This window comes from Dendroctonus ponderosae, unplaced genomic scaffold (assembly GCF_020466585.1).
Source record: "Dendroctonus ponderosae isolate FM_Combo_2020 unplaced genomic scaffold, Dpon_F_20191213v2 Dpon_F_20191213_11, whole genome shotgun sequence".
In the NCBI taxonomy this organism is placed as follows: domain Eukaryota; kingdom Metazoa; phylum Arthropoda; class Insecta; order Coleoptera; family Curculionidae; genus Dendroctonus; species Dendroctonus ponderosae.
The window spans coordinates 1,602,187-1,627,790 of record NW_026017213.1 but is presented as its reverse complement, the minus strand read 5'-3'; the positions used below and the strand labels follow the sequence as shown (position 1 = coordinate 1,627,790).

At 38.0% G+C, this 25,604-nt stretch overlaps 2 protein-coding genes across 2 annotated transcripts in view; both read left to right on the top strand.

The window, feature by feature from the left end:
- The window catches only part of LOC109540387 (facilitated trehalose transporter Tret1), a 30,525-nt gene that overhangs the window by 1,229 nt on the left and 3,692 nt on the right, over positions 1–25,604 (top strand). The gene's annotated exons all lie outside the window — the stretch shown is intronic.
- LOC109540383 (chitin deacetylase 1) lies at positions 5,788–23,022 on the top strand. The gene is made up of 5 exons (XM_019908738.2): positions 5,788–6,024; positions 7,076–7,224; positions 12,255–12,504; positions 17,192–17,513; positions 21,762–23,022. The coding sequence occupies exons 1-5, from the start codon at positions 5,967–5,969 to the stop codon at positions 22,588–22,590; spliced, it is 1,608 nt and encodes a 535-aa protein (XP_019764297.1). The 5' UTR covers positions 5,788–5,966; the 3' UTR covers positions 22,591–23,022.

The window sequence follows — 25,604 nt, the reverse complement described above, 5'->3', positions numbered from 1 at the left end:
CATCAAAAGCTGAATAAAACGTCTTAAAATTATTCCGATATTTCCAATATTTGAACGTTTTTTTCACCACTCTGGGAGCATGACAATGGTTAAAATCGCGCGCTCTCGTACCGATAGGCGCGCCTTCAGACAGTTCTTCAGACCCTCGATTAAAAAACTTCTATTGATTTTTACCGAAAAGCCAACGGTTTTTGAGATATGAATAAAATTGTACTGAAATTTAATGATTTTAGGTTTATGTCTTTAGAGTTTCGAAAACTTGTCGTCATCGTTAGAAGCTACGTGGTTTAAAATTATTAGATGAAAATCATCCAGCTAATATCCGAAAATATTCAGCAGAACGTTTCCTATGCCTCGCTGAGAGCATGACTCAGCTTTAAAACCGGCAAAGTGGATCCGATAACCACGGTTTTCGATAGAATTTAAGATGCTCTATCGAAAAGATTTTTGTAAATTTTTTGTTATTTTCAACCATTTGTCAGATACGAGTGAAAATGTACAAAAATTTACGACATTCCAGGTACATTTCAATCTATTTTCTCTTTGATTGAAAACTCTTTTTTGCTATTAAAAACTGGCTAAACGGGTGGAAGTTAATAGTAAAACAGTTAAAGCAACTAAAATAGTCGATTAAATTGATTAAAAGATTTTTGCGAAAGTGTTTCACCAAAATGAAAAATCGACCAGTGTCAAATCTGAATTATTGGGAGTATGAGAGGTTCCTACACAAAAAACCGAGAGGGAAACTTCAGATTGATAAATTCTATAGATCAATATTGCCAAATATTTTCAAAAAATCATTTAAAAATTCACTAATGGTAAATKAAGAGCATGACTGTGTCTTAAAAMTKGTTCGATTTTGATGGCAGGATTAAAAAGTTGATTTTTAACGAAAATCTACAAAATTGTTAAATATTATTAATACAACCAGCAATAGTTAGGTTTTTTTCAATGTTAGAAGACTTTGTCTCCTCTCTGAGAGCATGACCAAAAATAAAAAATCGCAAACTCAACACACCGGAAAGCCGTGGCACCAACAACCAAAAAAATCGATTCTTTGGTAGTTGAGGAATTTAATTATTCCTTTGCGCATCCACGCAGATATTGGCCTACAAACCTGCCAGCCTAGAGGGCCATTTGTGGTTAGGTTTCAAAGAATGCTCCTCAAAACTTAAACGTTTGACAATGTCCTACATGCATAAAGTGTTCCTTTCTTGTGAACACTTTCACTAGAGTGTGAGTAGTAGCAAATTGATTGGCCTGAGAAAGTCAAAGTGAGAAATGTGGCTGCTGCTGGAGAATAGTTAGGAGAAGTGCTAGAAGTCCATTTACCAAATTTTTTTAATATAAAACTATTTTAACATCAAGCCGCGATAAGTTAACGAAACAGCGTTGAAAGCAGTGGAAACTGATGTTGCTCAGTGAGGTTATGAAGTGTAGTTAAGAACTCAGACCTCACCTCAACCGATTGACACTGGCTAAACTGGCAGGAAGTTTAATAAAACATCAAGATCAAGGGAAATTTAATATTGAAAAATACCCAATCTGTTCAGGTAAATTCTGAGTTCTTAACTGCACTTCATAACCTCACTTGGCAACATCAATTTTCACTGCCAACGCTGTTTAGTTAACTTATCGAAGCCTGATGCTAGAAAAAGTTTTTTGAATTAACCGATTTAATGTTAATGGCAACAGGGCCATTTCCGCTGCAACTGAGCACATGTTGCCAAATTTCCAATTCAGTTTTTTGCGAATATCGTTGTATTTTGTGGGTATTTTTTTGCGTTACTAGTATTTATGCGATGCTACAATCCTCCAGAGAAATGACGCAACATTCACATCACCCTGTGATGGCATACAGTGCTGACAAAATGAAGTGAAGTACTTAAGTTAGTAATGCAGTAAGAGCGACGGTGTAAAGTGATTTTATTCCTTGTCTTTCGTCTAGACAAGCAACCTTCACCTTGAAAGGCTGCAGTGCGACTGGCAATCGAGCCCATAATGAAAATCCAATACAGCCGTTCTTTCCATGTCCCAAATACATCCTTAATGAGCATTTGGCTACTGCCATCTTTCCTTCGAGCTCATTTGGGTAAACATTGCTTATTCAACCGGAGGTCGCAGTTATCCAGAGCGGCGTTTCCTGGATAGCCGATGATTTGCATCGTTGTTCCTTTATCGACATTGAGGATCGTTTTTGCTCGTATCGCAGTCGTGCATCTATCCGCAGCCAAACAAAGAACCGGCAACGATTTTCCATCAAGGATACGCCTGGAATAAGTTTTCCAAGCTGGATAAACACCTGTTAGTTGGCCTTTTGCCTGTCACGCGCTTGCAAAGGTCGCATTTCCCACTTAACGATCAAATAACGCTTCGCATTGCAATAAATTTCTCTTCGATTATTTGATTATTTGATTATTAGATAACCTTTTACACAAGCATCAAATGTTAATCAAAGAATTAGGTGGAATCGGTGGTTTGAAGCGAATTTTGAGTGTGTTCAAACCATCAACAAGCCAAAGTTCCTGCTAGTGTTGACCCAAAAGGAAGTTCAATAAACCCACAACGAACGTGTTTATTCCTGACACGTAGTTTTGAGCACCGACTTTGGCAATTTATTAGGGACGCTCAGCTGAATACATCAGCCTCAAACGGGCGTCGCTTGTTGGGGAAAATTAAATTTTGATTTATTGCGCCCCGCGCGAATGCCGAAAGAGTGAAGCTGTTAATTTTCAGCTGGAGTTTTCAGGTGCAACCGTGAAAGTAAAATCTCGAAATCTAGAAAGTAGAAATTAGCAGATTTTGTTGAAATACGACATGCATGTTTCCTTCTAACCTACTCAATGCGATTATGAGAGATGATTACCAAATAGTCACGAAAACGTACGAATCTGATGGAATTCGATAATCTTCTTATAACACAATTCGAATTCTACTGGCCGCCATTTAAGTGAAAGTCCTTTTAAGAGCGCTACCGGAATTGCGATGGAATTATAATTGACGTTCATTAAAATATTAGACGATCATTTAAATGATTTTCTGATGAATAATCTTTCCACGTTTTTATGTAGTTTTCGAGTTCTATAGATAATAAATGSCCTCTTTTTGCTTATTTCTCCAAACCATTTTCACGTTCTTTTGTAACTTTGGCTTCCTGCAATCTGTTTTTCGGCAATTGTTGMAWCCATCGAAGGTCGATTGAAGAAGGCTCGATTTTTTGCATCAGACCTCAAAYGATTTTYGATTGCTCGTTTAGAAAGTTGCCTTTTACCTATGAGGTTTGGTCAACAATTCCRAACTTCGCTTCTTTCTTCTTATTCTCAGAACCTTTTCGATGRAGAATMTCAAGAACTACSGAGAMTCGCGCCTYTCGGCGCAAGTTTACAAGTTTTAAGTCTTGGTCATGTTCTCAGCCCAGCTAAARAAGTTCCATTAAAAACATATTTTCATTTKCTAGATTCKTCGTATGAAACGTSGTTAAATAYTTCRWAAAACTTCCCAAAATATTTTCGCTAGAGCRTTTCAAGAACTATATAAAACCGCGCCGGTTGKGCCAACTTTACCGGTTAAAAACCTGCAARGTAGGTAAACCTGTAATCATGGTCATGCTCTCAGCAAAAGAAAAAACATTCCGACATTGAGTGAGCAATTTTTGAAGAGTTTCAGGAAAAATGTGCTCATCGGTTCGGTTTTTCAATTGAAAATCGTTCGTTTTTAATGCAAAGTCATGTTCTCAGTGCGGCTGAWAACCRKGCTGCARGAAAAATATTGGTGCCAAAAGTGCCATAMATTTTTGCAAAGTTCCGAAAACTGTAAGGGTTCATTAATAAATGGCAAAATTTTTAGTTCTGCCCGCGTTTTTGCAAAGTCATGCTCTCAGCGAGGCAAAACAAGGTTCCTGCGGGACTTTTGCGACATTTAGTAAAATTGAATATTTCTGTTGGTAAAATTATCGTAGATTTTACTCAAATCAAATCAATCAAAGATCAAAATTATGTTCGTTGTACAGGAGAATGTAATCGAGACGTGCTCAAAGTTGCAAAGTCGTGCTCTGAGCGGCGCAAAAAACTGTTAATAAGTTGAGTTTTGCAAATATAATTTAGCAAACTGAGCTAAATATTATAATTTTCTCAAATGTGCAATTCAATTTTCTCCGGGGCCTGGACGCTTTTCTGAGCTCCTGCACTAATCAATACAATCCGCCAAAAGAGCAACATTTGAAAGAGCAACAATTGCGTCTCTAACATTAAAAATCGCTCTAGAAATAGAAGCGGCACACAATATAGAAATAGCTCTCATCATTAATTTTATCGGACAATCAGTTTCAGAACGTGTCAGTTGAGCAGAAACATGCTCATTTGAATGAGCATTAAATTGGCTTAAATTTGTCAGTTTAACTTGGAAAATTGCCACATTTAACTTGAAAAACACTCACATCTTGTGTGAATCATTTAGAAGCCATGCTAGTTGCACAGTGAATGCTCATTTGAATGAGCGAAAAATATACTTAAAATGTGGCTTTTAACGTAAAAATCGCCCARGAAATAGAGAGCAACATAAAAAGTAGGCAACATCTACAATTAACATCTCCTGACAATYCTGTGCAGAGCGTGTCGGTTAAGCATYAGAATGMTCATTTTAACGYGAACGAAATTTGCTTAAAAATGTCACTGTAATGCTGGAAGTTGTTCGAAAAATGAGCATAAAAAACGCGTTTAGAACTAACAAGCGCGCTGGATGAACATTGAACTGCTCATTTGAAGGAGCAGCCGATTTGCTCGAAAAACGCATCATAWCGTTAAAAACCGTCTCAAAAATTGAGAAACTGGGTAACACTAAAYTARCRTATCCTGAGTTAACATGTTTTGGCAATMCATTAAAAAATGCGCCAAACAAGCGCTCAAATGCTTATTTCAGACAGCGGCAAGTTTGATTCAAATGGGCAGTTCAATGTTAAAAATACGGACGTGTTCAAGTTACAAAGCCATGCTCTCAGTRGGGCAAAGAAATGCTGGYAAATGGCGMTCTACAAACCTAAATTWAAAAATTGGCCCAGSGATGAMAATTTCTGRAATTTTCAGTTCAATTTACTCCAGGGCCTGGAGGGTTTTCTGAGCGCCTGAACTAATCAACGTATCAGGCACAATTTTTTGCCTGAAAATTGGCCCAAATGTTCTGCGTGTTCCTAGCTAGAGGGGTGCGAGTAGGGAACAAAATAAATGCAGGGCTTCGCCCCTTATCGGGGCTCCAAACATTTTTGTGACATCTTTGTCCTACTTAAGAACAAATTCATAGTGAGTTTCTTTAAAATCCATTGTCATTCTCCCGATATTTTACCATCAATGGCCATTCTTTGGGAGGAGTGGCAGACATTTTTCCAAGAATGCCGCAATACTCTTCTAGTCGTGTGCATCCGGGACACCCTGTATTTGCAATGTAAATTAAGGTCTTTATGATTCAATTTGCTAGCACAAACACTTTAGCAGTTTAAAGAGTAGGATGAATATTTCATAGTTGAAATGGTTGTTGCTGAGGGCATAATAGGCGTAAATTAGCGTTCATTTAAGTGTGGCAGTGGAAGGCAAAGCTATGCAAAAAATCCCCAGGGCTTTGCGCCTCAGCGATACGCAAATTCGCTCATGCTTTGCCGTTGAAGAGGACAAATGAGTGCGAACTGAAGACAACTTGAGCTGAGTCTTCCTTGACCGTGAATGGCGTGGTAGCTGAAAAGCGACTACTGGCCCCCCACTCGAGTGGTCAGCCATCAAATAAGCAGGTTCTTGAGCCTGAAAAGCTCCTTCGTGCTGACAAAAGAAGTAATATTCCTTCGGCAGCAGAAGAAGTGACGTCGCCCAATGGTGGTCGTTGTTTTGTTAATATAAAAGCTGAAAGCGAGGTTACACTTGGTCCTGTCATTTCGTGTACGGCGAGAGGTGTTTCAGTTGTGCGTCTGAGTTCTCTTAGTGATGATGGCGCGCCTACGAGACGCGCTCCTCATACTGTGTTCGATATGTGCATTTACCGGTAAGTACCTGATTGATTGGATGAGAACCATATGGATGTTGATGGCTTTCTAAACGATTCGCGCCGAAGAAACCAGGCAAATTTCGCGACATCGATCAATGGCTTTCGCTTTTGGTTTGCACATTTTCCCAGCCAGTTGCGTAAGCTCGCACAATATGGGTGGACATTTTACTGAGTTTATCGGAAATTTCATGCCTCGGCGGGGTTGGCTGGTAAAGAAGCTCCAGGAAATTTTTGAGGTCGTTGAATAATTGGCTCTTCCGATTCCTTGCTGGAAAAACCTGCAGTTGTTTGCCAACCGTTGAAAAAACACTCAATCAACTGTTCATTTAAAATTCGCTGTACTGGCAAAAACGTTGCATGTTTTCCAGCAGGTTGGCGTTGCATAACGACTTAAAATGCAAATTTCCCCCATGGAGTTGGATTCTCACATATTGCGTTAGAACGATGATTATCCGGAATCCTCAAGCCTTGAAGTTAAGCGATTTTCAGCGAAGGTGATCGAGCTTTCACACGGACGATCTGAGCTAGTGGATGGATTCCTACCACATAAATCCTGCGGAATTGCAGGAGAATTTTCGTTAATTAGCCGCGCATTATTTAAGCAGAAAAAGCGCACTTTCAATTGCGTTTTACCCAATAGGCCTGGGCAATTAGGAAAAAATGTCAAGAACGCCGCCGCCGGCGGCTGCTGCTGCTGCTGCATGTTTAACCGTATCTAATTAAATGCCTGATTAAAACCTTGCAGCTGAATAAATGAATAGCGGGCTTAGGAAGTTCTTTGTTGGCGATTAATTGGCGCCTAAGAGCAGTGAAACCAGCCACAAAATCATCTTTGCCAACAATCCAAGGCGATTTGAATTGCAAAAAGCGCCCCCGCACCCTGAATTCTTCGGCACGTAACTGGCATTAACATAAGCAAAGGCCACCACGCATTTTTCCTTTTTGCATAATCGCCTGATTAATTGGCACCGCGACCATCCTAGAATAAGCGCATAAATCAGGCAAAGGAATTATACAACTTGGGTGTTAATGACGAAATTTTCCTCAGCGGCCCAACAGCAAACCAGCGAAGATACTCCCAAGAAGGAGGACAGCTTCGAAGCTGAGCTGTGCAAAGACAAGGATGCAGGCGAATGGTTTCGCCTGGTAGCTGGCGAAGGCGACAATTGTCGTGATGTGATCCAGTGCACTTCATCGGTGAGTATCAACAAGCCGAAAATGGCTCGTTTATTTGCAGACAAAAAATGGGTCACACAATGCGCGGTTACACAACAGCGACATGCAGTGTTAGATTTAATCACTACAGCACAACAATCAGAGCACAACATGCAGTAATATGCGGTTCTTGTTCGTCGATTGTAGGCATTTTCTCGATTGCTCGCATTCTTTCGATTTGTTGTTGTTGTTGTTGTTTTTCTCCGCTTCAAATCGATCAATCAAACACACCTTGATGTGTGCACAGAAGAAATTTCATTATTTTTTCCCACGCACTAATTGAAAATGAAAAATTCGAATACGCAATCGATTACTGAATAGTGGCTTAGTCCGAAAAAACCTTCACTGACTCGGAACGAGCCACAGTTTTAACCTGTAAAAGAATGAAAGGGAGCTGATGATGGACTTTTCGAAACCCTATAACTCGCAAACGGTTGGAAAAATCCAAATAACCATCAGAACTTTTTCGATAGCCCGTTGCAAAAGACACATTTCTTCACTTGAGCTCTTTTGCAAATTCCTAACCTCAAAAGAGATAGAAGCAAAAATATAATTTTGGGCGCGTGTCCCAATGCTGAGGAAATACGCACTGGAAGCTGAATCATTCATAAATTCTGGCACTCAATCAACCTTTTCACTCTTTGAGTCTCTTACTGCTTGAGCTTGATCAGATATTTTTAACCTCTAAAGGCCTTAAAACACACTAAAGAACTTTGAAGTGTACACGCTCATACCTGGAAAAGCTTTCAAATCTTTCAAAAGACATTTTTGTTAAAAGGCATCCAAAACTGTTTTTTCTCTTTATACTTCAGTATACATTCCTAACCTCTAAAGGGATAGAAGCAAAAGTGCCAACATTTTCTGGCCATTGAAGCATAAAATGCGCTGTACCCCACGCGATAAACGGTTGGAAAGTTGTTGGATTAGTTCAGTAGCCCATCACGAGAACAATATTTTTCTGAAGCGTTTCTCAAAAATGTTTAACCTTTAAAAAAATTTGAGCAAAAATACAATATTTTTTAAATGTAAACCGCTCAAAAGATCTGATCAGTCGTCAGGATCATTTGATTAAACGCATCGAAAACTGTATTTTCTCGTTAAGCTTCACTATGCATTCCTAACCTTTAAAACTACAGACGCAAAAGTGCCAACATTTTCTGGCCATTGTAGTTTTAAACACTCTATAGCTCATCAACGGTTCGAAAAACCCAATCAGTTATTTGGACCTTTTTGATAGTCCGCCTCGATGACTATATTTGCCTTATGGGGTTCATCCACAATTCCTAACCTTTACAAAGATAGAAGCAAAAATACTGCAACTTGCAAAACTTATTAAGAACTGTGAAACGTATCTTAGACGCACTTCAACAGATCTGATTAGAGGCATTTTCTTCATTCAACCCATCGAAAACTGTATTTTCTCTTTAGTCTTCAATCAACTTCCTAATCTCTAAGGAGATAGCAATAAAATTTGTGACCATTGACTCTTAAAACCCTCTGTATTTCATAAACTGTCGAAAATATCTTAAATTAAAAAATAATTAAAATTTACTGCTTTGCTTTTATCGGATAATTTTAACCTCAAAAGCGGTAGAAGTGAATATGTGAAAACCTTCCAAATTTCGTGCATTCTTGTAGTTTTTCGCGTAAACCTATAAGGACAACGGATGGAATAATTTGACCATCCATTTAGCAATGAACAGAAACAATTTAGCAAAAGTTCCTAACCTCTACATACATAAAAGCCAAAGCGCTCAAATTTTGAAAACCCTCCGCTCCTAAAACACCCTGTATATCAGAAACCATTGAAAATTGTACATCAGCTATTATAATCTTTTCGCGTACAAGGTTTTATCACCCAATATTGACATCAAATTTCTAACCTCAAAGAGGAAAGTAGCAAAAAACATGAAGATTTTAGCTCGGCGAAGTTTAAACCATCTTGCAACTGATAAATAGCTAAAAATCTTCAATCGAGTCGCAAAAATTTTGAAAACCTGTTTCCAAAACTGTCTTTTTGTTCATTAAGTTTGATCAGATATTAATAACCTCTAAAGCGATAAATGCGATAGATAAAGTAAGAAACGTTAAATATTTAAAATGTCTAGTCCGAATATCCGACTGATCCGTTTTTTTGAAATAATCGTAAAAACTATTTCGATAGAGCTACTTTTTTCCTAAAGGCGGTAAAACAGTGTATAACCCCTAAAAAAATGCACGCAAAATTTCGTATAGTTTTGGTAGACTTTCGCTTATATCGTATTTGCGTATAGCAAAAATACTGCAACTTCAAAAGATCTGATTAGAGGCATTTGCTTCATTCAACCCATCGAAAACTGTGTTTTCACCTTAGTGTTCATTAAACTTCGTAACCTCTATACCCGCCGTATATCATAACCTATCAAAAGTATCCAGTGAATGGTTAATTTTTAACGCGCGGACATTTACGGCTTTGGTTTTATCGGAAAAGTTTAACCTCAAAACAGGTAGAAGCAGAAATGTAAAAACCGTCCAAATTTCGTGCATTCTTGTGCTTTTTCGCTTATACCTATATCGTCAACGGTTGAAATAATCTCACCATCCACTCAGCTATGAAAAGAAACACGAATTAACAAAATTTCCCAACCTCTGCAGACATAGAAACCAAAGCGCTCAAATTTTGAAAACTATCCAACCCTAAAACACCCTGTATATCAAAAATCATTAAAAATAGCACTTCAGTTAATCAGTGATTACAATATTTTTGAATACTATATTTTACCACCCAACTTTGACTGTAACCTCAAAAAGGAAAGAAGCCAAAAGCATGAAGATTTTAGCTCTGCGAAGTTTAAACCATTCTCTAACTGAAAAACCGCTAAAAATCTTCAATCGAGCCGCAAAAAAATTTCAAAGCCTGTTTCGAGAACTGCATTTTTGTTCGTTAAGTTTTATCTGACATTTCTAACCTTTAAAGCGATAGAAGCAAAAGTAACCAACTCTAAATGTTTAAAATATCTAGTTCGAATCTCCGCTTGATCTGTTCCGATGACTATCGAAATAATCATACGAACTATTTCGATAGAGCTGTTTTTTTCTTAAGGCGGTAAAACAGTGTCTAACCTCTAAAAAAATAGTATAAAAGTTTTGGTAGATTTTCGCTTATATCCCGGAAACTAACATAAAATTTCTTAGAACGTTTTCTATAGAGTATTGCAAGACCTCTCTGAGTCACTTGGGCTTTTTCATAAATTCCTAACCACAAAAAATCTTGAAGCCAAAATGTTACAATTTTCGAAACCCTCGAAGTCTAAAACATCCTGTATCTCAGAAACGGTTGAAAATACCCAATCAGTTGTCCTAAACTTTTCTGTAGCCTTTTTTGAGAACAACCTTTTATTCCTGGGATGTATGTTAATTTCCTAACCCCAAAAGTGAAACGCGCAAAAACGTTAACATTATGGGCCTACAAAGTTTAAATCATTTTGCAACAAACGCCGATGGAAATATTCCATGAATTATTAAGAAATTTACGAAAAATCGTGACGCTTCCAACCTCTAAAGCGATGGAAGTAAAAGCCATAGAAACAGTTAATCTCAATATCTCGGTAATGGTTGAAAACATCTTCAAATTTATCAACGCTTTTGGATGAAACGTTGAAAAAAGCTACTTTTATTGTTAAGAATTAAAAGAAATTTTCTAACCTCAAAAAGCATTTTGTTCTTACAAATTTTCCTTAATATTCGGAAATGGCTACAACAATACTGCCAATATGTGGGACATTATTACTTCACTGTTAAAAACTCTAACCTCTAAAACAATACCAGCAAGAACACCTACTTCTGGGTCCGTGAAGTTTAAAACTCCTGATAACTCGCATGCCGTGGAAAATATCCAGCCAGTCATAATAAATTTTTCGATAGTCCTTTCTTAGAACAATCTTTCGTCCTCAAGAGTTTATGCCAAGAGTCTAACCTCAAAGAAGACAGTAGTAGAAACCTTAACACTTTGCAAATTCTCAAAGCTTAGAGCATCGAGCAATTCAAAAACGGTTAGATTGGTTCAATTCGCCTGTTTGGGAAGCAGGCTTTAGCTCCTGGGCTTTATCCGCAGTGTCTAACCTATAAAAAGCCAAAATATGTGACCTTAATAGTTTAAAATCTGCACTATTTTGAGACCAGTTGAGAATGCCTAAGTAATTATTAGGACCATTTCGTTAGAGCGTCTCATGGTCTGTTACTTTCTACCAGAAAATCCTAACCTCTAAACAGAAAAACTCAAAAGTTGCCGTCAAACTTCATCTACTGATATTTTAATAATTCATCACTCCAAGTTCAGTTCAGGTTTAAAGGGCAATTTTCTTGTATAAAATAATCCAGTTTTTTACCACCCTTTTAAAGCATTTTTCGAGCAAATGAAAGTGAATAAATCAGGAGTATCGGGTTAATGCGCGACCTTTGCACGCCCAGCATTTGAACTTTTTGCGTCCACTTTGGAATAAGCTCCGTTTCCCATGAAGGAAAATTAATTAAGCCGACAAAAAACTGGTCATTACTCTCTGGCGCTGAATAATTCCCAGAAAGCGTGCTGGAAAGTTATTAATGAAGAGTGCAAGGAAAGGCATTTTTCGGTTTGCAAACCAATGGCTGTTGAGATGAAGAAACTATGAAGAACATTCGGTTGCCAACTGAGCCCAGCTCGCATGTTTCCGATGAACTTTTCAAATATCTCTTCACGCATCATCCATTGAGTCTGAATTTACTTTCTCCAGATCACGATATTACGCCAACTAAGCGCAATGATTGAGTTTTAATGGATCCACATGCTGCACGCAAGTGTTCGTAATTAATATTTCACATTATGCGCCTTTTGAATGCAGCAGAGACTTAAGCGTTGCCAGTCTGGTGCATTTGTATCAATTTCTCCTCTACTTTCGATCTCATTGCAAATACAAGTCATGTTCTTGTATCATCGTCCGTATCTGTTCTTCTATCTCCATCGTCATCATTTTCATTATTTTCTTCCATTGCAGGGTCTGCAAGCAATCCGTTGTCCTGCCGGTTTGTACTTCGACATCGACAAGCAAACTTGCGACTGGAAAGACGCTGTGAAGAACTGCAAGCTGAAGAACAAGGAGAGGAAAGTGAAGCCGCTGCTCAACACTGATGAGCCGCTCTGCCCTGACGGCTCCCTGGCTTGCGGTGATGGAAACTGCATCGAAAGAGGCCTCTTCTGTAACGGAGAGAAAGACTGCGCCGATGGCTCCGATGAGAACAGTTGTGGTAAGTCGATTAGGAAATTGCCATCAGCTGGGAGCCTCTGAGCCGATCCTGTTGCTTGATGAATAATGAAATGGCCTAGAAAAGCGCACCATTATGCTGTGGTAAACACAAATTACTCGACATTCTTCGGTGCGGCTGTTGCGAAAGGGAAAGTGAACTCGGCGAGCCGATCGTGTGATTGGCGGATGCTGCGAATACCGATTTACACCTTGTAACGGTGACATTCTGCGACCAACCAACCCAGATACCTTCTAATGTCATCTTCAAGAGTCGGAGGCTTGTTTCCGATATCGTGAGCAGAAGGAGCGTGGTTTGGATCTGAGCGAAGCTCAGAAATTTTTGGTTGAAGGTTTGGCTCCATGGCGAGACCTTGCTAGGTCATCGCCAAGGCGAAAGTGAACACCAAAATTGAGAAATAACTTTCGTTGTCCTTCACGTAATGGTTGGCTCGGGTGCGGCGCCTAACCAGCCCACTTTCAGCCGAAGAATGTAGTCAGCAGGCCAGGCTAATGTTCTGCATCTAAATCTTCACCCGAATACTGAGGAATTCTTCATTTTGGTGCAGACTGCTGCATTAGATTCTGCCTAGCAGATTTAGAATCTCCAAATTCTGAATATCTCCAAGAATTAGAATCGGAAATTGGAAATGGGGATGGAAGCATCAAACATCTTCTATACCTGTAAAGCGATAGCCGCAAAAAATAGAAGCCTTAAAATATATTCTGTCTCGAAAACTCCATAAAATATATGTCCAGTTGCAACGGCTATTAAGACCGAGAGTTTTAGAAAAATTTCTATCTTTAAAAACCTTTTTTTAAATACTTGTCCATTTCAATTTTGGAAATTATTAACAATCAATTAAAATCAATTGAAACAACCTATCCAAAAAAAGTATTACAGAACCGTGTTTTGTAACTTCATTTATCCGGAATTCGTAACCTCTAAAGGGATAGAAGCAATTCATCCGAAAACCCACTCATAACTCGGAAATCGTCGAAAATATCTAATGAGCGCAAAGCACCATTTCTACCGGACGTTCGTACAACTATATTTTCCTGATTGTGGCTAAAGCCAGATTTCTAACCTCCAAAAGATGGATGTAAAAATTGACGAATTTTTGTACATTTTTGTCCATGTCCCGATAAGGGTTGAATCCACTTCGATAAAATCATCAAGACCTTTAGAAGAAGGACTCACTTTTGCAACTAGAGTTTACTAGAAATTCTTAACCTCTAAACAGATAAAGGCAAAAACTTACAGTGGGACTTAATTTGGAAACGCTCGAAGACGAATCCAAAAACGACAAAATGAGGGTGGGTAGAGGAAAAGCCAATAAAAATACCCGAAGTTCTGACTGCGAAAAGACTTTAGAACGGTCGAATTCTAACCAAAAAAGCGATAGAAGGCAAAATAAAAACGTCAGTTTTTACAACAGCTCATCTCTTGAAAACGGATGAAAATTTCAGCCTAAGGACTAATTCGAAAAATCGATTAAAAAGCTATTTTTTATCCAGAGGATTGAAAAATTTTACCGCAAAAGATATAGACCGAAAAATTGATCAATTTTATACATTTTCGGTATGAAACTGACTAAGTCTTTACAACTGTCTAATTCTATATAAAGCTATAGAAGCTGAAATAAAAATGTCAGTTTGTCCAACAGCTCAGATTTCGAAAACTGTTCAAAATTTCAGTCAAAAGGACTAATTCAAAAGCTATTTTTTCTCCAGACGTTTGAAAAAATCTAACCCCAAAAGGTATAGACCCGAAAATTGATCAATTTTATACATTTTCGGTATAAAGCTGACTGAAGTCTTTAGAACTGTATAATTCTAATCCATAAAGCTATAGAAGCTGAAATAAAAATGTCAGTTTGTTCGATAGCTCAGATTTCGAAAACTGTTGAAAATTTCAGTCAGAGGGACTAATTTAAAAGCTTTTTTCTCCAGAGGATTTAAAAAATCTAACCGCGAAAGATGTAGACAGGAAAATTGATCAATTTTTGAACATTTTTGTTATAACACTGACCAAAGTCTTTAGAACTGTCTAATTCTAACCTATAAAGCTATAGAAGCTGAAATAAAAATGTCAGTCTGTTCAACAGCTCAGATTTCGAAAAATGTTGAAAATTTCCGTCAAAAGAACTAATTCAAAAAATTGATTCAAACGCTATTTTTTCTCCAGAGGATTGAAAAAATCTAACAGCAAAATATATGCAGAAAACTAATCAATTTTTGAAAAAATCGTTTGAAAATATCGATAAAATTATTTGAAAAATTTTAAAGCAAATCTCACAAACTGTCTTAAACCGCAGTGACTAGAATCAATTTTCCAGTTGTTAATCTTAGTCATGCTCTCAGCTTTTCTTCAGCTCAGCAAGCGTTTAGAATCGCACGTCTTCTAAATGGTCGTTGCTTGAATTTTCGTTTTATTAGATCTTAGCCCCTAAACAAATAAAAGCAAAAATAGATGAAAAACGGCCCATAACTCAAAAACGGATTTTCTTCTTAGCACTAACCTCCAAAAAACAGATCCAAAATTTCCTTAATTTTTTTGTGCATTTCTATCGATATCTCGAAAACGATTGAAACTACCTGAATAATTATTTGTAAATGTTCGAAAGCCCATTTAAAAAAAACTATCGTTTGCATTTTGAGCTTATCAAAAATTCCTAACATCTAAACAGTTAGACGTCAAAACTTGCACAGACAGGATTGATATGTCAAAGATCGAAGACCAGCCTAAAAACTTGCAAGTGGCGGACAGAGAAAAAGCCGATGAAAAACGTAAATATTCAAAAACAGAAGATACTGGACAGACAAATAGGAAAAGTTCCGAAAAGAGGACGCAAGAAAACGAAAATTTCGTCACGAAAAAATTTGAATTAAACATTTCGTAATTATGTTAAAAAACGGGTTTTCCCCGCCCGTCAGAAACTGTCTGTTCCTAACCTACAAAACAATAGCAAAACCTAACCTACAAAACAATATTTAAACGAGCTCATATCTCGAAAACGGTTGAAAATTCCCAATCAGTAGTGGGGACTCTTTCGAGAGAGGATTTCAAAATATATCTTTAACCTTTTGCAATTGTGACAAAATTTCCAACCTCAAAGGAGACAACCATATATCAAAAATGATCATTTTTTATCCTTTTTCACGTATATCTCGCAAACGGTTGAGAATATCAAAAAACTAATTAGAACCTTTTGGAAAGAGCTTATCAAAAGCGGCAAATGGCGAAAAGGGCGTTCTATTGAAAATAGCTGGCAGAATCGTCACGACTTTTTCGATCAAACCCTGCTAAATTGTTCTGCTCTGCTTGTCTCATTTGCTTCATTAGATAATTTTAACCCCTAAAGGGTTAAAAGCAAAAATAAATGGAAAACCGCCTATAGCTGGGAAACCGTCAAAAATAGCTGGCGAGTCCAGAGAACCATTCCAAAATACCATTTGAATTGCCATCTTTTTATTTTTAGAATTGGGCAAAATTTTTAACCTGCAAAATGTTAGAAGCAAAATCTAGTTAATTCTTGTACATTTTTCTTCGAATCTCTGATACGGATTGAACCACGTGGGAGTGATTAAGATCTTTTCGATTGAACATCTCAAAAACTGTCTTTTGCCTATTAAGTTTTATCACAGACTCCTAACCTCTAAAAAAATTGAAGCAAATCTAGGTTGGCCAAGTTGGCTACAAAGAACAAAGAACGTAGGAGAAAACCATGTTCCGGCTTCAAATGCTAAAAAAAATGCACGAAATTGTTTTTCTCAAAAAATGTTGTAGATTCTGTCGCTATAAATTGTTTTTAACGGTTATAGACAAATTATATCCTGTAAAAAATTACTATGCAAACGAAAAATCCTGGTACTTTCCCTTTGAATATCGGAAGCGAAATAATAATCAGTAAAATATTTCAAACAAGGTTTAAAATGCTGCCTTGGCTTATGATAAAATACTAACCTCTAAACAGATAGAAGCAAGCACTAGCATCGAGATGGAACTGATTTGTAAACGCTCAAAAAAACTTGACTTTAAGCGGAAGCAAACTAGAAAGACTAGAAAAACGGAAAAATCTTCAGTGAGATGAAGTTGGTGTCCAGTAAGCCAATGATAAGCCTTGATAGAATAGAAAAGAATGGAGACCAAAATAAGCCCCGAAAGAAACAAGCTAGCAAATCACATGAAATCAGTGCCAAGTTAATTTTGTTTCCAGCCAAAGTGTCCCAAAATCTATCACTACTAACCTGTAAAAGCCTCGAAGCAAAAGTAAATTTAAAGATTTAACTATTTTTGATCTCAATGGCAAGGGTCGGAACTATCTGAATATTCCTAAGGGCTCTTTATACGGATTCTGTAGATAGATAGAGGCGAAAATGTACACAAGCCCCATAGTGTCCTTTATTGGCAAACGCTTTTCTTTCTTGCCTTCCTGTCTCTTACCTTGGATTTGTCCTACCTCATCAACATGTTAGCAAAGCGACTTGCCAAGAACAACCGATTTTACACCGGTTTCATGCATGCGGAATTTCCAATCTTTCACTTTGTCTGCTAACCAATTAAGCATTTACGGAAAGTTTACCGAATCTATTCGAGCATTTAGCTAATGAATTTGTTCAACACTTATGACCTACGCAATGAGAGTCGATTCTTGCAGGCAAACTCTTGAGAATCTCCTTGTTTACAGATATCGACAATGATCCGAACCGAGCGCCCCCTTGTGACCCAACCGTTTGCAATCTACCCGACTGTTTCTGCTCAGAAGACGGTACCACCATCCCTGGGGATCTGCCTGCTAAGGACGTGCCCCAGATGATCACCATCACGTTTGATGATGCGATCAACAACAACAACATCGAACTCTACAAGGAGATTTTCAATGGAAAACGCAAGAATCCCAATGGATGCGACATTAAGGCCACCTATTTCGTCTCGCACAAATACACCAACTATTCCGCCGTGCAAGAGATGCATCGCAAAGGTCACGAAATTGCCGTTCACTCCATTACGTAAGTGCGCTTTTGTGTCTTTTGTAGATATTGGGTGATTCAAGCCAAAGAACTGCAATTGATTTGCTAAAGAGTTAAGAGCGCTTTTCCCACTTAAATAAAAGGTGTTGGTTCAATTAAGAAACTTTGTCCAAATTGGGAGAAAACAGCGAAAGATTTTCCCATTTTTCCATTTAGGAAGCCCCAATTGAAGGCTGTTTGCTTTTCGAGTTTTTTTTGGCAAATTTATAGTGTGTATAACTTATAAACTTTTTTTGAACAAATCGGGCAAAATTGCGACTGATTTTCGATTTTTGCGTTTGAAAAAGCCCGAATTGCTCGATCGAAGAGCTAAGAGTAGCTTTTCCAACTTCTTTGGTTTCAGAGTTGCTGGTCTTTTCAGTAAAAAGCGTTTTCCGATCAAACAAATTAGTAAAACTTTGACGCGAATAGCATCTTGCTTTTAAATTTTTTCCTTAAAGAGCCCCAATCCTCCTATTGAAGAGTTTGGCAACCTTTCGTTTCTGAATTATTACATTTTTTTGTATAATAGGGATTTGGTCTTTTTTAAAGCGTTAATAACTGAAGAAAGTTTTTCTAACTCCTCCTAACCTAAATCGGGCGCAATTACGACTAATTTTCAATTTTTATATTTGAAAAGCATCAATTGTTCTAAGGGTGGATTTTCCAATTTTTTTGGTTTCAGTGTTGCGCATTTTGTAAGTAAAAGGTGTTTTCCAACCAAGAAAAATTAAACTTTGCCAAGAACAGCATCTTTTTAATTTATTTGCTTAAGGAGCTTCAGTTGCTCCAATGAAGAGTTTGGCGAACCTTTCGTGTCTGAGTTATCAGATTTTTTATGTAATACGCTCTTCAGCGCCAATGCCTAATTGGAAATTCTAATTTGCCAAATTCACTACCTATGGAGCCTCACATGCTCCGGTGAAAAGTAAGCAGCTCTTTTCTCCAATTTGTTTCGCTTAAGAATCACTAATTCTCCATGCAGAAGCAGTTTTCCAATTCCCAAATCTCGTTAAAATTAAAAAAATATATTAAACTGATTTCCCAATTTTCGACTCATAGACCCTCAATCGCTCTATAGGCTGGCTTAGAGTGCTGGTCTATAGCGGATTTTGCTTATGAGCCACAAACTTTTTAAAAGTCGAGCACTCTTAAGGACTATCGCCTAATCGAAACTCAAAAAAAAAACTGAACCAAATTGCAACTCAATTCCCAATTTTTTTTAAAGAGCCTCCATTTCTCTATCGAAAAGTACTGACTTTCTCTTGCCAACTTGCTTGGCTTCAGAGCTACGGATGTTTAAATAACAGTCGGTTCCTAATTTTTTTTAATTGCGAAAAATTGAAGCAAACAGCCAACTGATTGTCCGATATGTTCACTAAAAGAGCCTCAACCGCTCTATTCAAAAGTTTAGAGCTTTTTGTGCTCGCAGTTCGTGTGCTTTGGGAATTGCGATTTTTTATAAAATAAAACGGTCTTAAGCGCCAATGTAATTAAATTTTTTAATGGCAAAAAATCGCGATTTTTGATCTAATTTTTTTCACTACAAGGGGTTCAATTGTTGGAAGGTTTAGTTTAAAATATTGAGATATTTTTGAGAGAAACTTTTTTCCATTAAAATAGCCAAAAATGCTTGAGTGAAGTAAGAAGAGCTCCTTTTCGTAAGTTTTTTAGCTGCAAAGTTATGAAGATATTCAACAAAAAAAGCTTTTTCATTTTCAAAATTTGGCCTCAACTGCATCTCATTTCACAAATTTACCACTAAAGAGGCTCAAATCGCTCGTCCCATTTCGGAATTTAATATTTTTTAAAGTATTGTTTTTTAAGGACTAATGGCCAAGTAGATTTTTTCTATGACACAAAATTGCAACTTTAGATTTACTTTTCCTTAAAGTGCTTTTTTCTGAATTGCTTGGTCTCAGAGTGAMGAACTTTTTAAACAAAACTCGTTTTAGAATTWAAAAAATCGTCAAATCTTAAGGAAAACTGCAAGTCAAYTCCAAATTTTTGCTTGTCTGTTTCATCATGTCGAATCGCARCTTGTTTCATTTCKSAGTTTAACATTTTTTAAAGTAWTGTTTTTAAGGACTAATGGCCAAGTRKATTTTTTYCTATCACACAAAATTGCAACTTTASATCWACTTTTTCTTAARGTGCTTTTTTCTGAATTGCTTGGTTTCAGAGTGACAAACTTTTTTAGCAAAAGTCTTTTACAATTTAAAAAAATCGTCAAAACTTAAGGAAAACTGCAAGTCAACTCCAAATTTTTGCTTGTCTGTTTCATCATGTCGAATCGCAGCTTCTTTCATTTCGGAGTTTAACATTTTTTAAAGTAATGTTTTTAAGGAATAATGGCCAAGTAGGTTTTTTCTCACACAAAATTGCAACTTTAGATCTACTTTTTCTTAAAGTGTTTTTTTCTGAATTGCTTGGTTTCAGAGTGACGAACTTTTYAAGCAAAAGTMTTTTAYAATTTARAAACATCGTTAAAATTTAAGRGAAACTGCAAGTCATTTCCTAATGTTTGCTTGTCTGTTTCATGAGCTGCGATTCTTTAAAAAGYCAAAGAGTCTTAAGTGCCAGTGTTGGATAATTTTTTGAACGGCGCGAAATCGCGATTTTATTTCCAAACGAGCTTCATTTAGTTCTATTGAAGCTTAAATAACTCCTTGTCTCAGTTTTTTCGTTTTTATAGTTGAACATTTTTTAAAAAGTTTGTAAAAATTTGAGAAGCAATGGAACTCATTTCCCAAATTTTTCGCGAAAAGAACCTCAATCGCTCTATTGGATTATTTACACTGGTTTCGTTCAGCGTGTTTGGTTTCCGAATTACTATTTTTTTAAAATGAAACGATCTTAATCCCGAAAGTCTGATTGATTTGTTTTGAAATCGGGCCAAATCGCGGCTCATTTTACAATTTTTTTACTAAAATAGCGTCACTGGCTCTATTTAAGGTTTAAAAACTTCTTTTTCAAACTTGTTTTGATTCGAAGTTTTACATTTTTTCATAAAAGGCGTCTTTTAATTTAAAAAATTCGTCAAATGTACGAAAGAGTCGAACTCAATTTCTCCTTGCGACTGACAAAGCCTTAATTGCTCTATTGGAAGGTTTAGAGTGTTGTTCCAGTTTGGTTGGATTCAAAGTTTAAATTTTTTCACGGGCCATTTTTCTAAAAGTGTCAATTCCTAATTGAAAATTTAGCAAAATTAGGAAAAATTGCAGTTCACTCTTCAATTTTCCCAATTAAAGGCCACAACCGCTCGCTCTATTGAAGAGTTTAGCTACCTTTTCTTCAAACCGTTTGGTTTCTAAGCTGCAGATTTTTTTGAGGTAAAATCGTTCTTGAAGTAAAATCAGTCCAAATTACAATAAATTTTCCAATTTTTCTCCTCAGAGAGCCTGAATTGCTCCATTGAAGTTACTCTTCTAGAGGCGAATAAGAGACTTTTACCTACAAGCTTTTGAAATAAAAGTAGTTTCATAATTTTAAAAATTCGCCATTAATCCCCTAGTTTGTCGAACAAAAAAGCCTCAATCGCACTGATTAAGCGTTCTGTGTGCATGTTCAGAACTGGTAAGTTTTTGAGTTTTTTGAAATAAAATAGTCTTAAGCGCCAATATCTGCTAGAAAATTTATTAAAAATCGGGCAAACTTGCTATTAATTTCCCAATTTTTCTACGCAAATCGCTCAACTAAACAGTTCAAAGGTTTTTCCTCCAGCTTGCTTAGTTTTCCAGTTGCGAATTTTTTAACTAACGCTGTTTTAGAGTTAAGGAACTGGGGAAACATCTCAATTATCGCCCAGCTTTTCATAGTCGACGAGGCTCAATTGCTATCTAGAAGAGCTTAAAGAGTCCCACCAATAATAATCTAGACGCAAACTTACTCAACTCAAGCAAGTGTGGCAGCGCGAAAAGTTCAAGTGTGCCCACTGAAAACACCAACAAAATCCCAACTTTTCAACACTATTGATAGTCTGGACGTGTTCTGATCGGCCTTATTGCTATACTTTCGAAGGTTCCTAGAAGGTGACCAGCACCGCTTTGGGTCGCCCTGTAGATGCAGGAAATGCAGCCTGGAGGTCGCAGCCTTAGTTAGTTAATCATTCCCTAGCGGTAGCAGGATTGCTGACTGAATACCAATTAGCAGCCGATAGCCTTTACTTCGCGTAAACGTGCAGGCACTTTCTTCGCTTGATTGCAGCAGAATGGCTTTCGCTTAGCTGATCAAATGCTTCTGTTGCAGGCACAATGATGATGAGCATTTCTGGTCCAATGCCAGCGTGAATGACTGGGTGAAGGAAATGGGCGGGCAGCGAATAATCACCGAAAAATACGCGAACATCACCGATAACAGCGTGGTGGGAGTGCGGGCGCCCTACTTGAGAGTAGGCGGCAACAACCAGTTCACCATGATGGAGGAGGAGGCCTTCCTGTACGACTCCACCATCACCGCCCCATTGAACAACCCGCCCCTGTGGCCCTACACCATGTACTTCCGGATGCCCCATCGATGCCACGGAAATTTGCAAAGCTGCCCCACTCGATCCCACGCCGTGTGGGAAATGGTTCTGAACGAGCTGGACCGCAGGGAAGATCCCACCAATGACGAGTATCTGCCCGGATGTGCCATGGTCGATTCCTGCTCGAACATCCTGACTGGGGACCAATTCTACAACTTCCTGAACCACAACTTCGACCGCCACTACGAAGAGAACCGCGCCCCACTCGGCCTCTACTTCCACGCCGCCTGGTTGAAGAACAACCCGGAGTTCCTGGACGCTTTCCTCTACTGGGTGGACGAAATCCTGGCCAACCGCAACGACGTCTACTTCGTCACCATGACGCAAGTGATCCAATGGATCCAGAACCCGAGGACCGTGACCGAGGCGAAGAACTTCGAGCCCTGGAGGGAGAAGTGCGTCGTTGAAGGCCCTCCAGCCTGTTGGGTGCCCCACAGCTGCAAGCTCACCTCCAAGGAGGTGCCCGGGGAGACCATCAATCTGCAGACTTGCGTCAGATGTCCGAATAACTACCCATGGTTGAGCGATCCCACTGGAGACGGTATTTTCTAAGTCAATCCTATCCTCTAAGTGCAAGAACAATGAAAGTGGTATCAAATCGAGCGCCGATAATCGAAGGCAAAGTGATCTTATTTTATATTTATTATGTCAATGATGACTGCATGCGTGATCGAATTGTTGTTGTATTTTTGTAATAAATTATCCTCGAATAAGCTTAGACTGTTAATCCATTGTCGGTGGTAATCGGTAAGTCTACGTCGTTGCGACTTTCACGACGGCCATTATGTAACATATCTATCTATATATATATATATACATATATACCTACACACACGAACTTAAATATGTATTTATATAGAAATATAATTAATCAAATTTCGGCGTACGCCTGTAGAGTGCTGTGTAGAAAAAACCCTTTTGTGAACGCATTCCGAATTCCAATTGTTTTTATATGATGGTAATAAAGATTGTTTAATAAGTAAACTGTTGCTGTGGTTTTGTTTTCCGCTCAAAATCCCACAAAAACTGACCGTGAAGAAGAGAAAGGATTCGATTTGCGAATCACCAGGAAACACACTCGACGATTATCTGCCAATAATCCATTCTTGCGTAACTCAACTCAACTAAGCAATTGTTTAATATTCAACCAGCACCATCAACAATTGATATTCAAACCCAACATTGTTTACTATCGCAGGCCGCATTGTCATGCTCTCAGTGCTGATCTTTCTTTGGCAAACGTTTACTGAAGCAACTGGTTGCTTCAGTATCTAGACAATCTGCTGTGGATTCCTTCGCATCGTCATGCTCTTAGCCTGCTCGCCTTCGCTCTAGGAAAAAGTAAAGCTGATTGATGATCATAAAAGCGTTGTCATGCTCAGAGCGTCTTTTGCTGAATAATGACGGTAAACCCCGAAGGAAACAATGAAATTTCTCATCTCCAGTCAAGTAATTCTGGTTCTTGTTGGCCATGTGTTCATCTTTGGACATCACGAGAGACCAGTTATGTGTGTTTTTCTAGATTTGCATAACTAAACAGTCGCAATTTTCGTGTTCGCCGAATCGCTGCTTCAAACCTGATTTCGGCATTAAACCACAGCGTGGTAGATCAAGGTAACCTGGTGTGGTTAAAAGCGGGTTTATGGGGTTTGCACAGTGGTTTTTTTTTACTGAGAATAAAGTATGTACGGCGCGCATTGACGTCCCATAATGTGTTTTCGATCTAGTTTCGGCAGAGGTCATGAATATGATCAGCACCTATGAAGGATTTTACATAACTGAGTSAGGAAAAATAGWGGCAAGTTAGAAGCCTTTCTCAGCTTTCAGCCAAGAAAACGCTGCTCTTTTYGACTTGGCAGGGTAAATTTGCTTATGATTGTCTTCAGTTCTTCRCAGTTCTTCACCTCATGGCGGTTTAKCRAAGATTTCTTCAAAATKGTTYTAGATTAAAAAGAAGCAARTTCAAAAGTTGTCTCTTTAAGCTTTTAGCAAAGAAATAGTTGCTGTTTTCCAAACAGACACAAGCTGGAAAGTTCTGAAAGCGTCGCTTTTCGGTTTGCAAAAGTCAATTTGCTCATAATTGTCTTCAGTTCTTTGCAACTTCTTTGCCTGATGGAGATTTTGCGATGGTTTCTCCAAAAAACATATCAGACAAAACAGACACAAGCTAGAAAATTCGATTTACCAGCTTTTACYACAAAAAGCGCTGCTGTTTTCGGCTTGCGAGAGTTAATTTGCTCATMATTGTCTTCAGGTCTTTGCAACTTCTTCGCCTCATAGCGATTTTGTGACGGTTTCTTCAAAAATGTATCAGACAAAACAGACACAAGCTTGAAAGTTCGTTTTATCAGCTTTTACCCAAAAAATCGTTGCTGTTTTCGGCTTGCGCGAGTTAATTTGCACATAATTCTCTTCAGTTCTCTGCAACTTCTTCGCCTCAAAGAGATTTTGCGATGGTTTCTTCAAAAACAAATCAGACGAAACAGACACAAGCTAGAAAATTCGATTTACCAGCTTTTACCACAAAAAGCTTTGCTGCTGTTTTCTGCTTGCGAGAGTTAATTTGCTCATAATTGTCTTCAGTGCTTTGCAACTTCTTCGCCTCTTAGTGCTTTTGCGACGGTTTCTTCAAAAACGTATCAGACAAAACAGACACAAGCTTGAAAGTTTGATTTACCATCTTTTACAACAAAAAGCGCTGCTGTTTTCGACTTGCGAGAGTTAATTTGCTCATAATTGTCTTCATTTCTTTGCAACTTCTTCGCCTCGTAGAGATTTTGCGGCGGTTTCTACAAAAACATATCAGAAAAAACAGACACAAGCTAGAAAATTCGATTTACCAGCTTTTACCACAAAAAACGCCGCTGTTTTCTGCTTGCAAGAGTTAATTTGCTCATAATTGTCTTCAGTACTTTGCAACTTCTTTGCCTCATAGAGCTTTTGCGACGGTTTGTTCAAAAACGTATCAGACAAAACAGACAGAAACTAGGAAGTTCGCTTTACCTGCTTTTACCACGAAAAGCGCTGCTATTTTCGGCTTGCGAGAGTCAATTTGCTCATAATTCTCTTCAGTTGTTTGCATCGTCTTCATCTGATAGAGCTTTTACGACGGTTTGTTCAAAAACGTATCAAACAAAACAGACACAAGCTTGAAAGTTTGATTTACCAGCTTTTACCACAAAAAGAGGTGCTGTTTTCGGCTTGCGAGAGTTATTTTGCTCATAACTGTCTTCAGATCTTTGAAGCTTATTTGCCTCATAGAAATTTTACGATGGTTTCTTCAAAAACGTATCAGACAAAACAGACAGAAGCTAGGAAGTTCGCTTTACCTGCTTTTACCACAAAAAGCGCTGCTATTTTCGGCTTGCGAGAGTCAATTTGCTCATAATTCTCTTCAGTTGTTTGCAACGTCTTCATCTGATAGAGACTTTGCGACGGTTTCTTCAAAAACGTATCAGACAAAATAGACACAAGTTAGAATTTTCTCTTTATGAGCTTTTACCAAAAAAAGCTTTGCTATTTCCGGCTTGCGAGAGTCAATTTGTTCATAATTATCTTCACTTCTT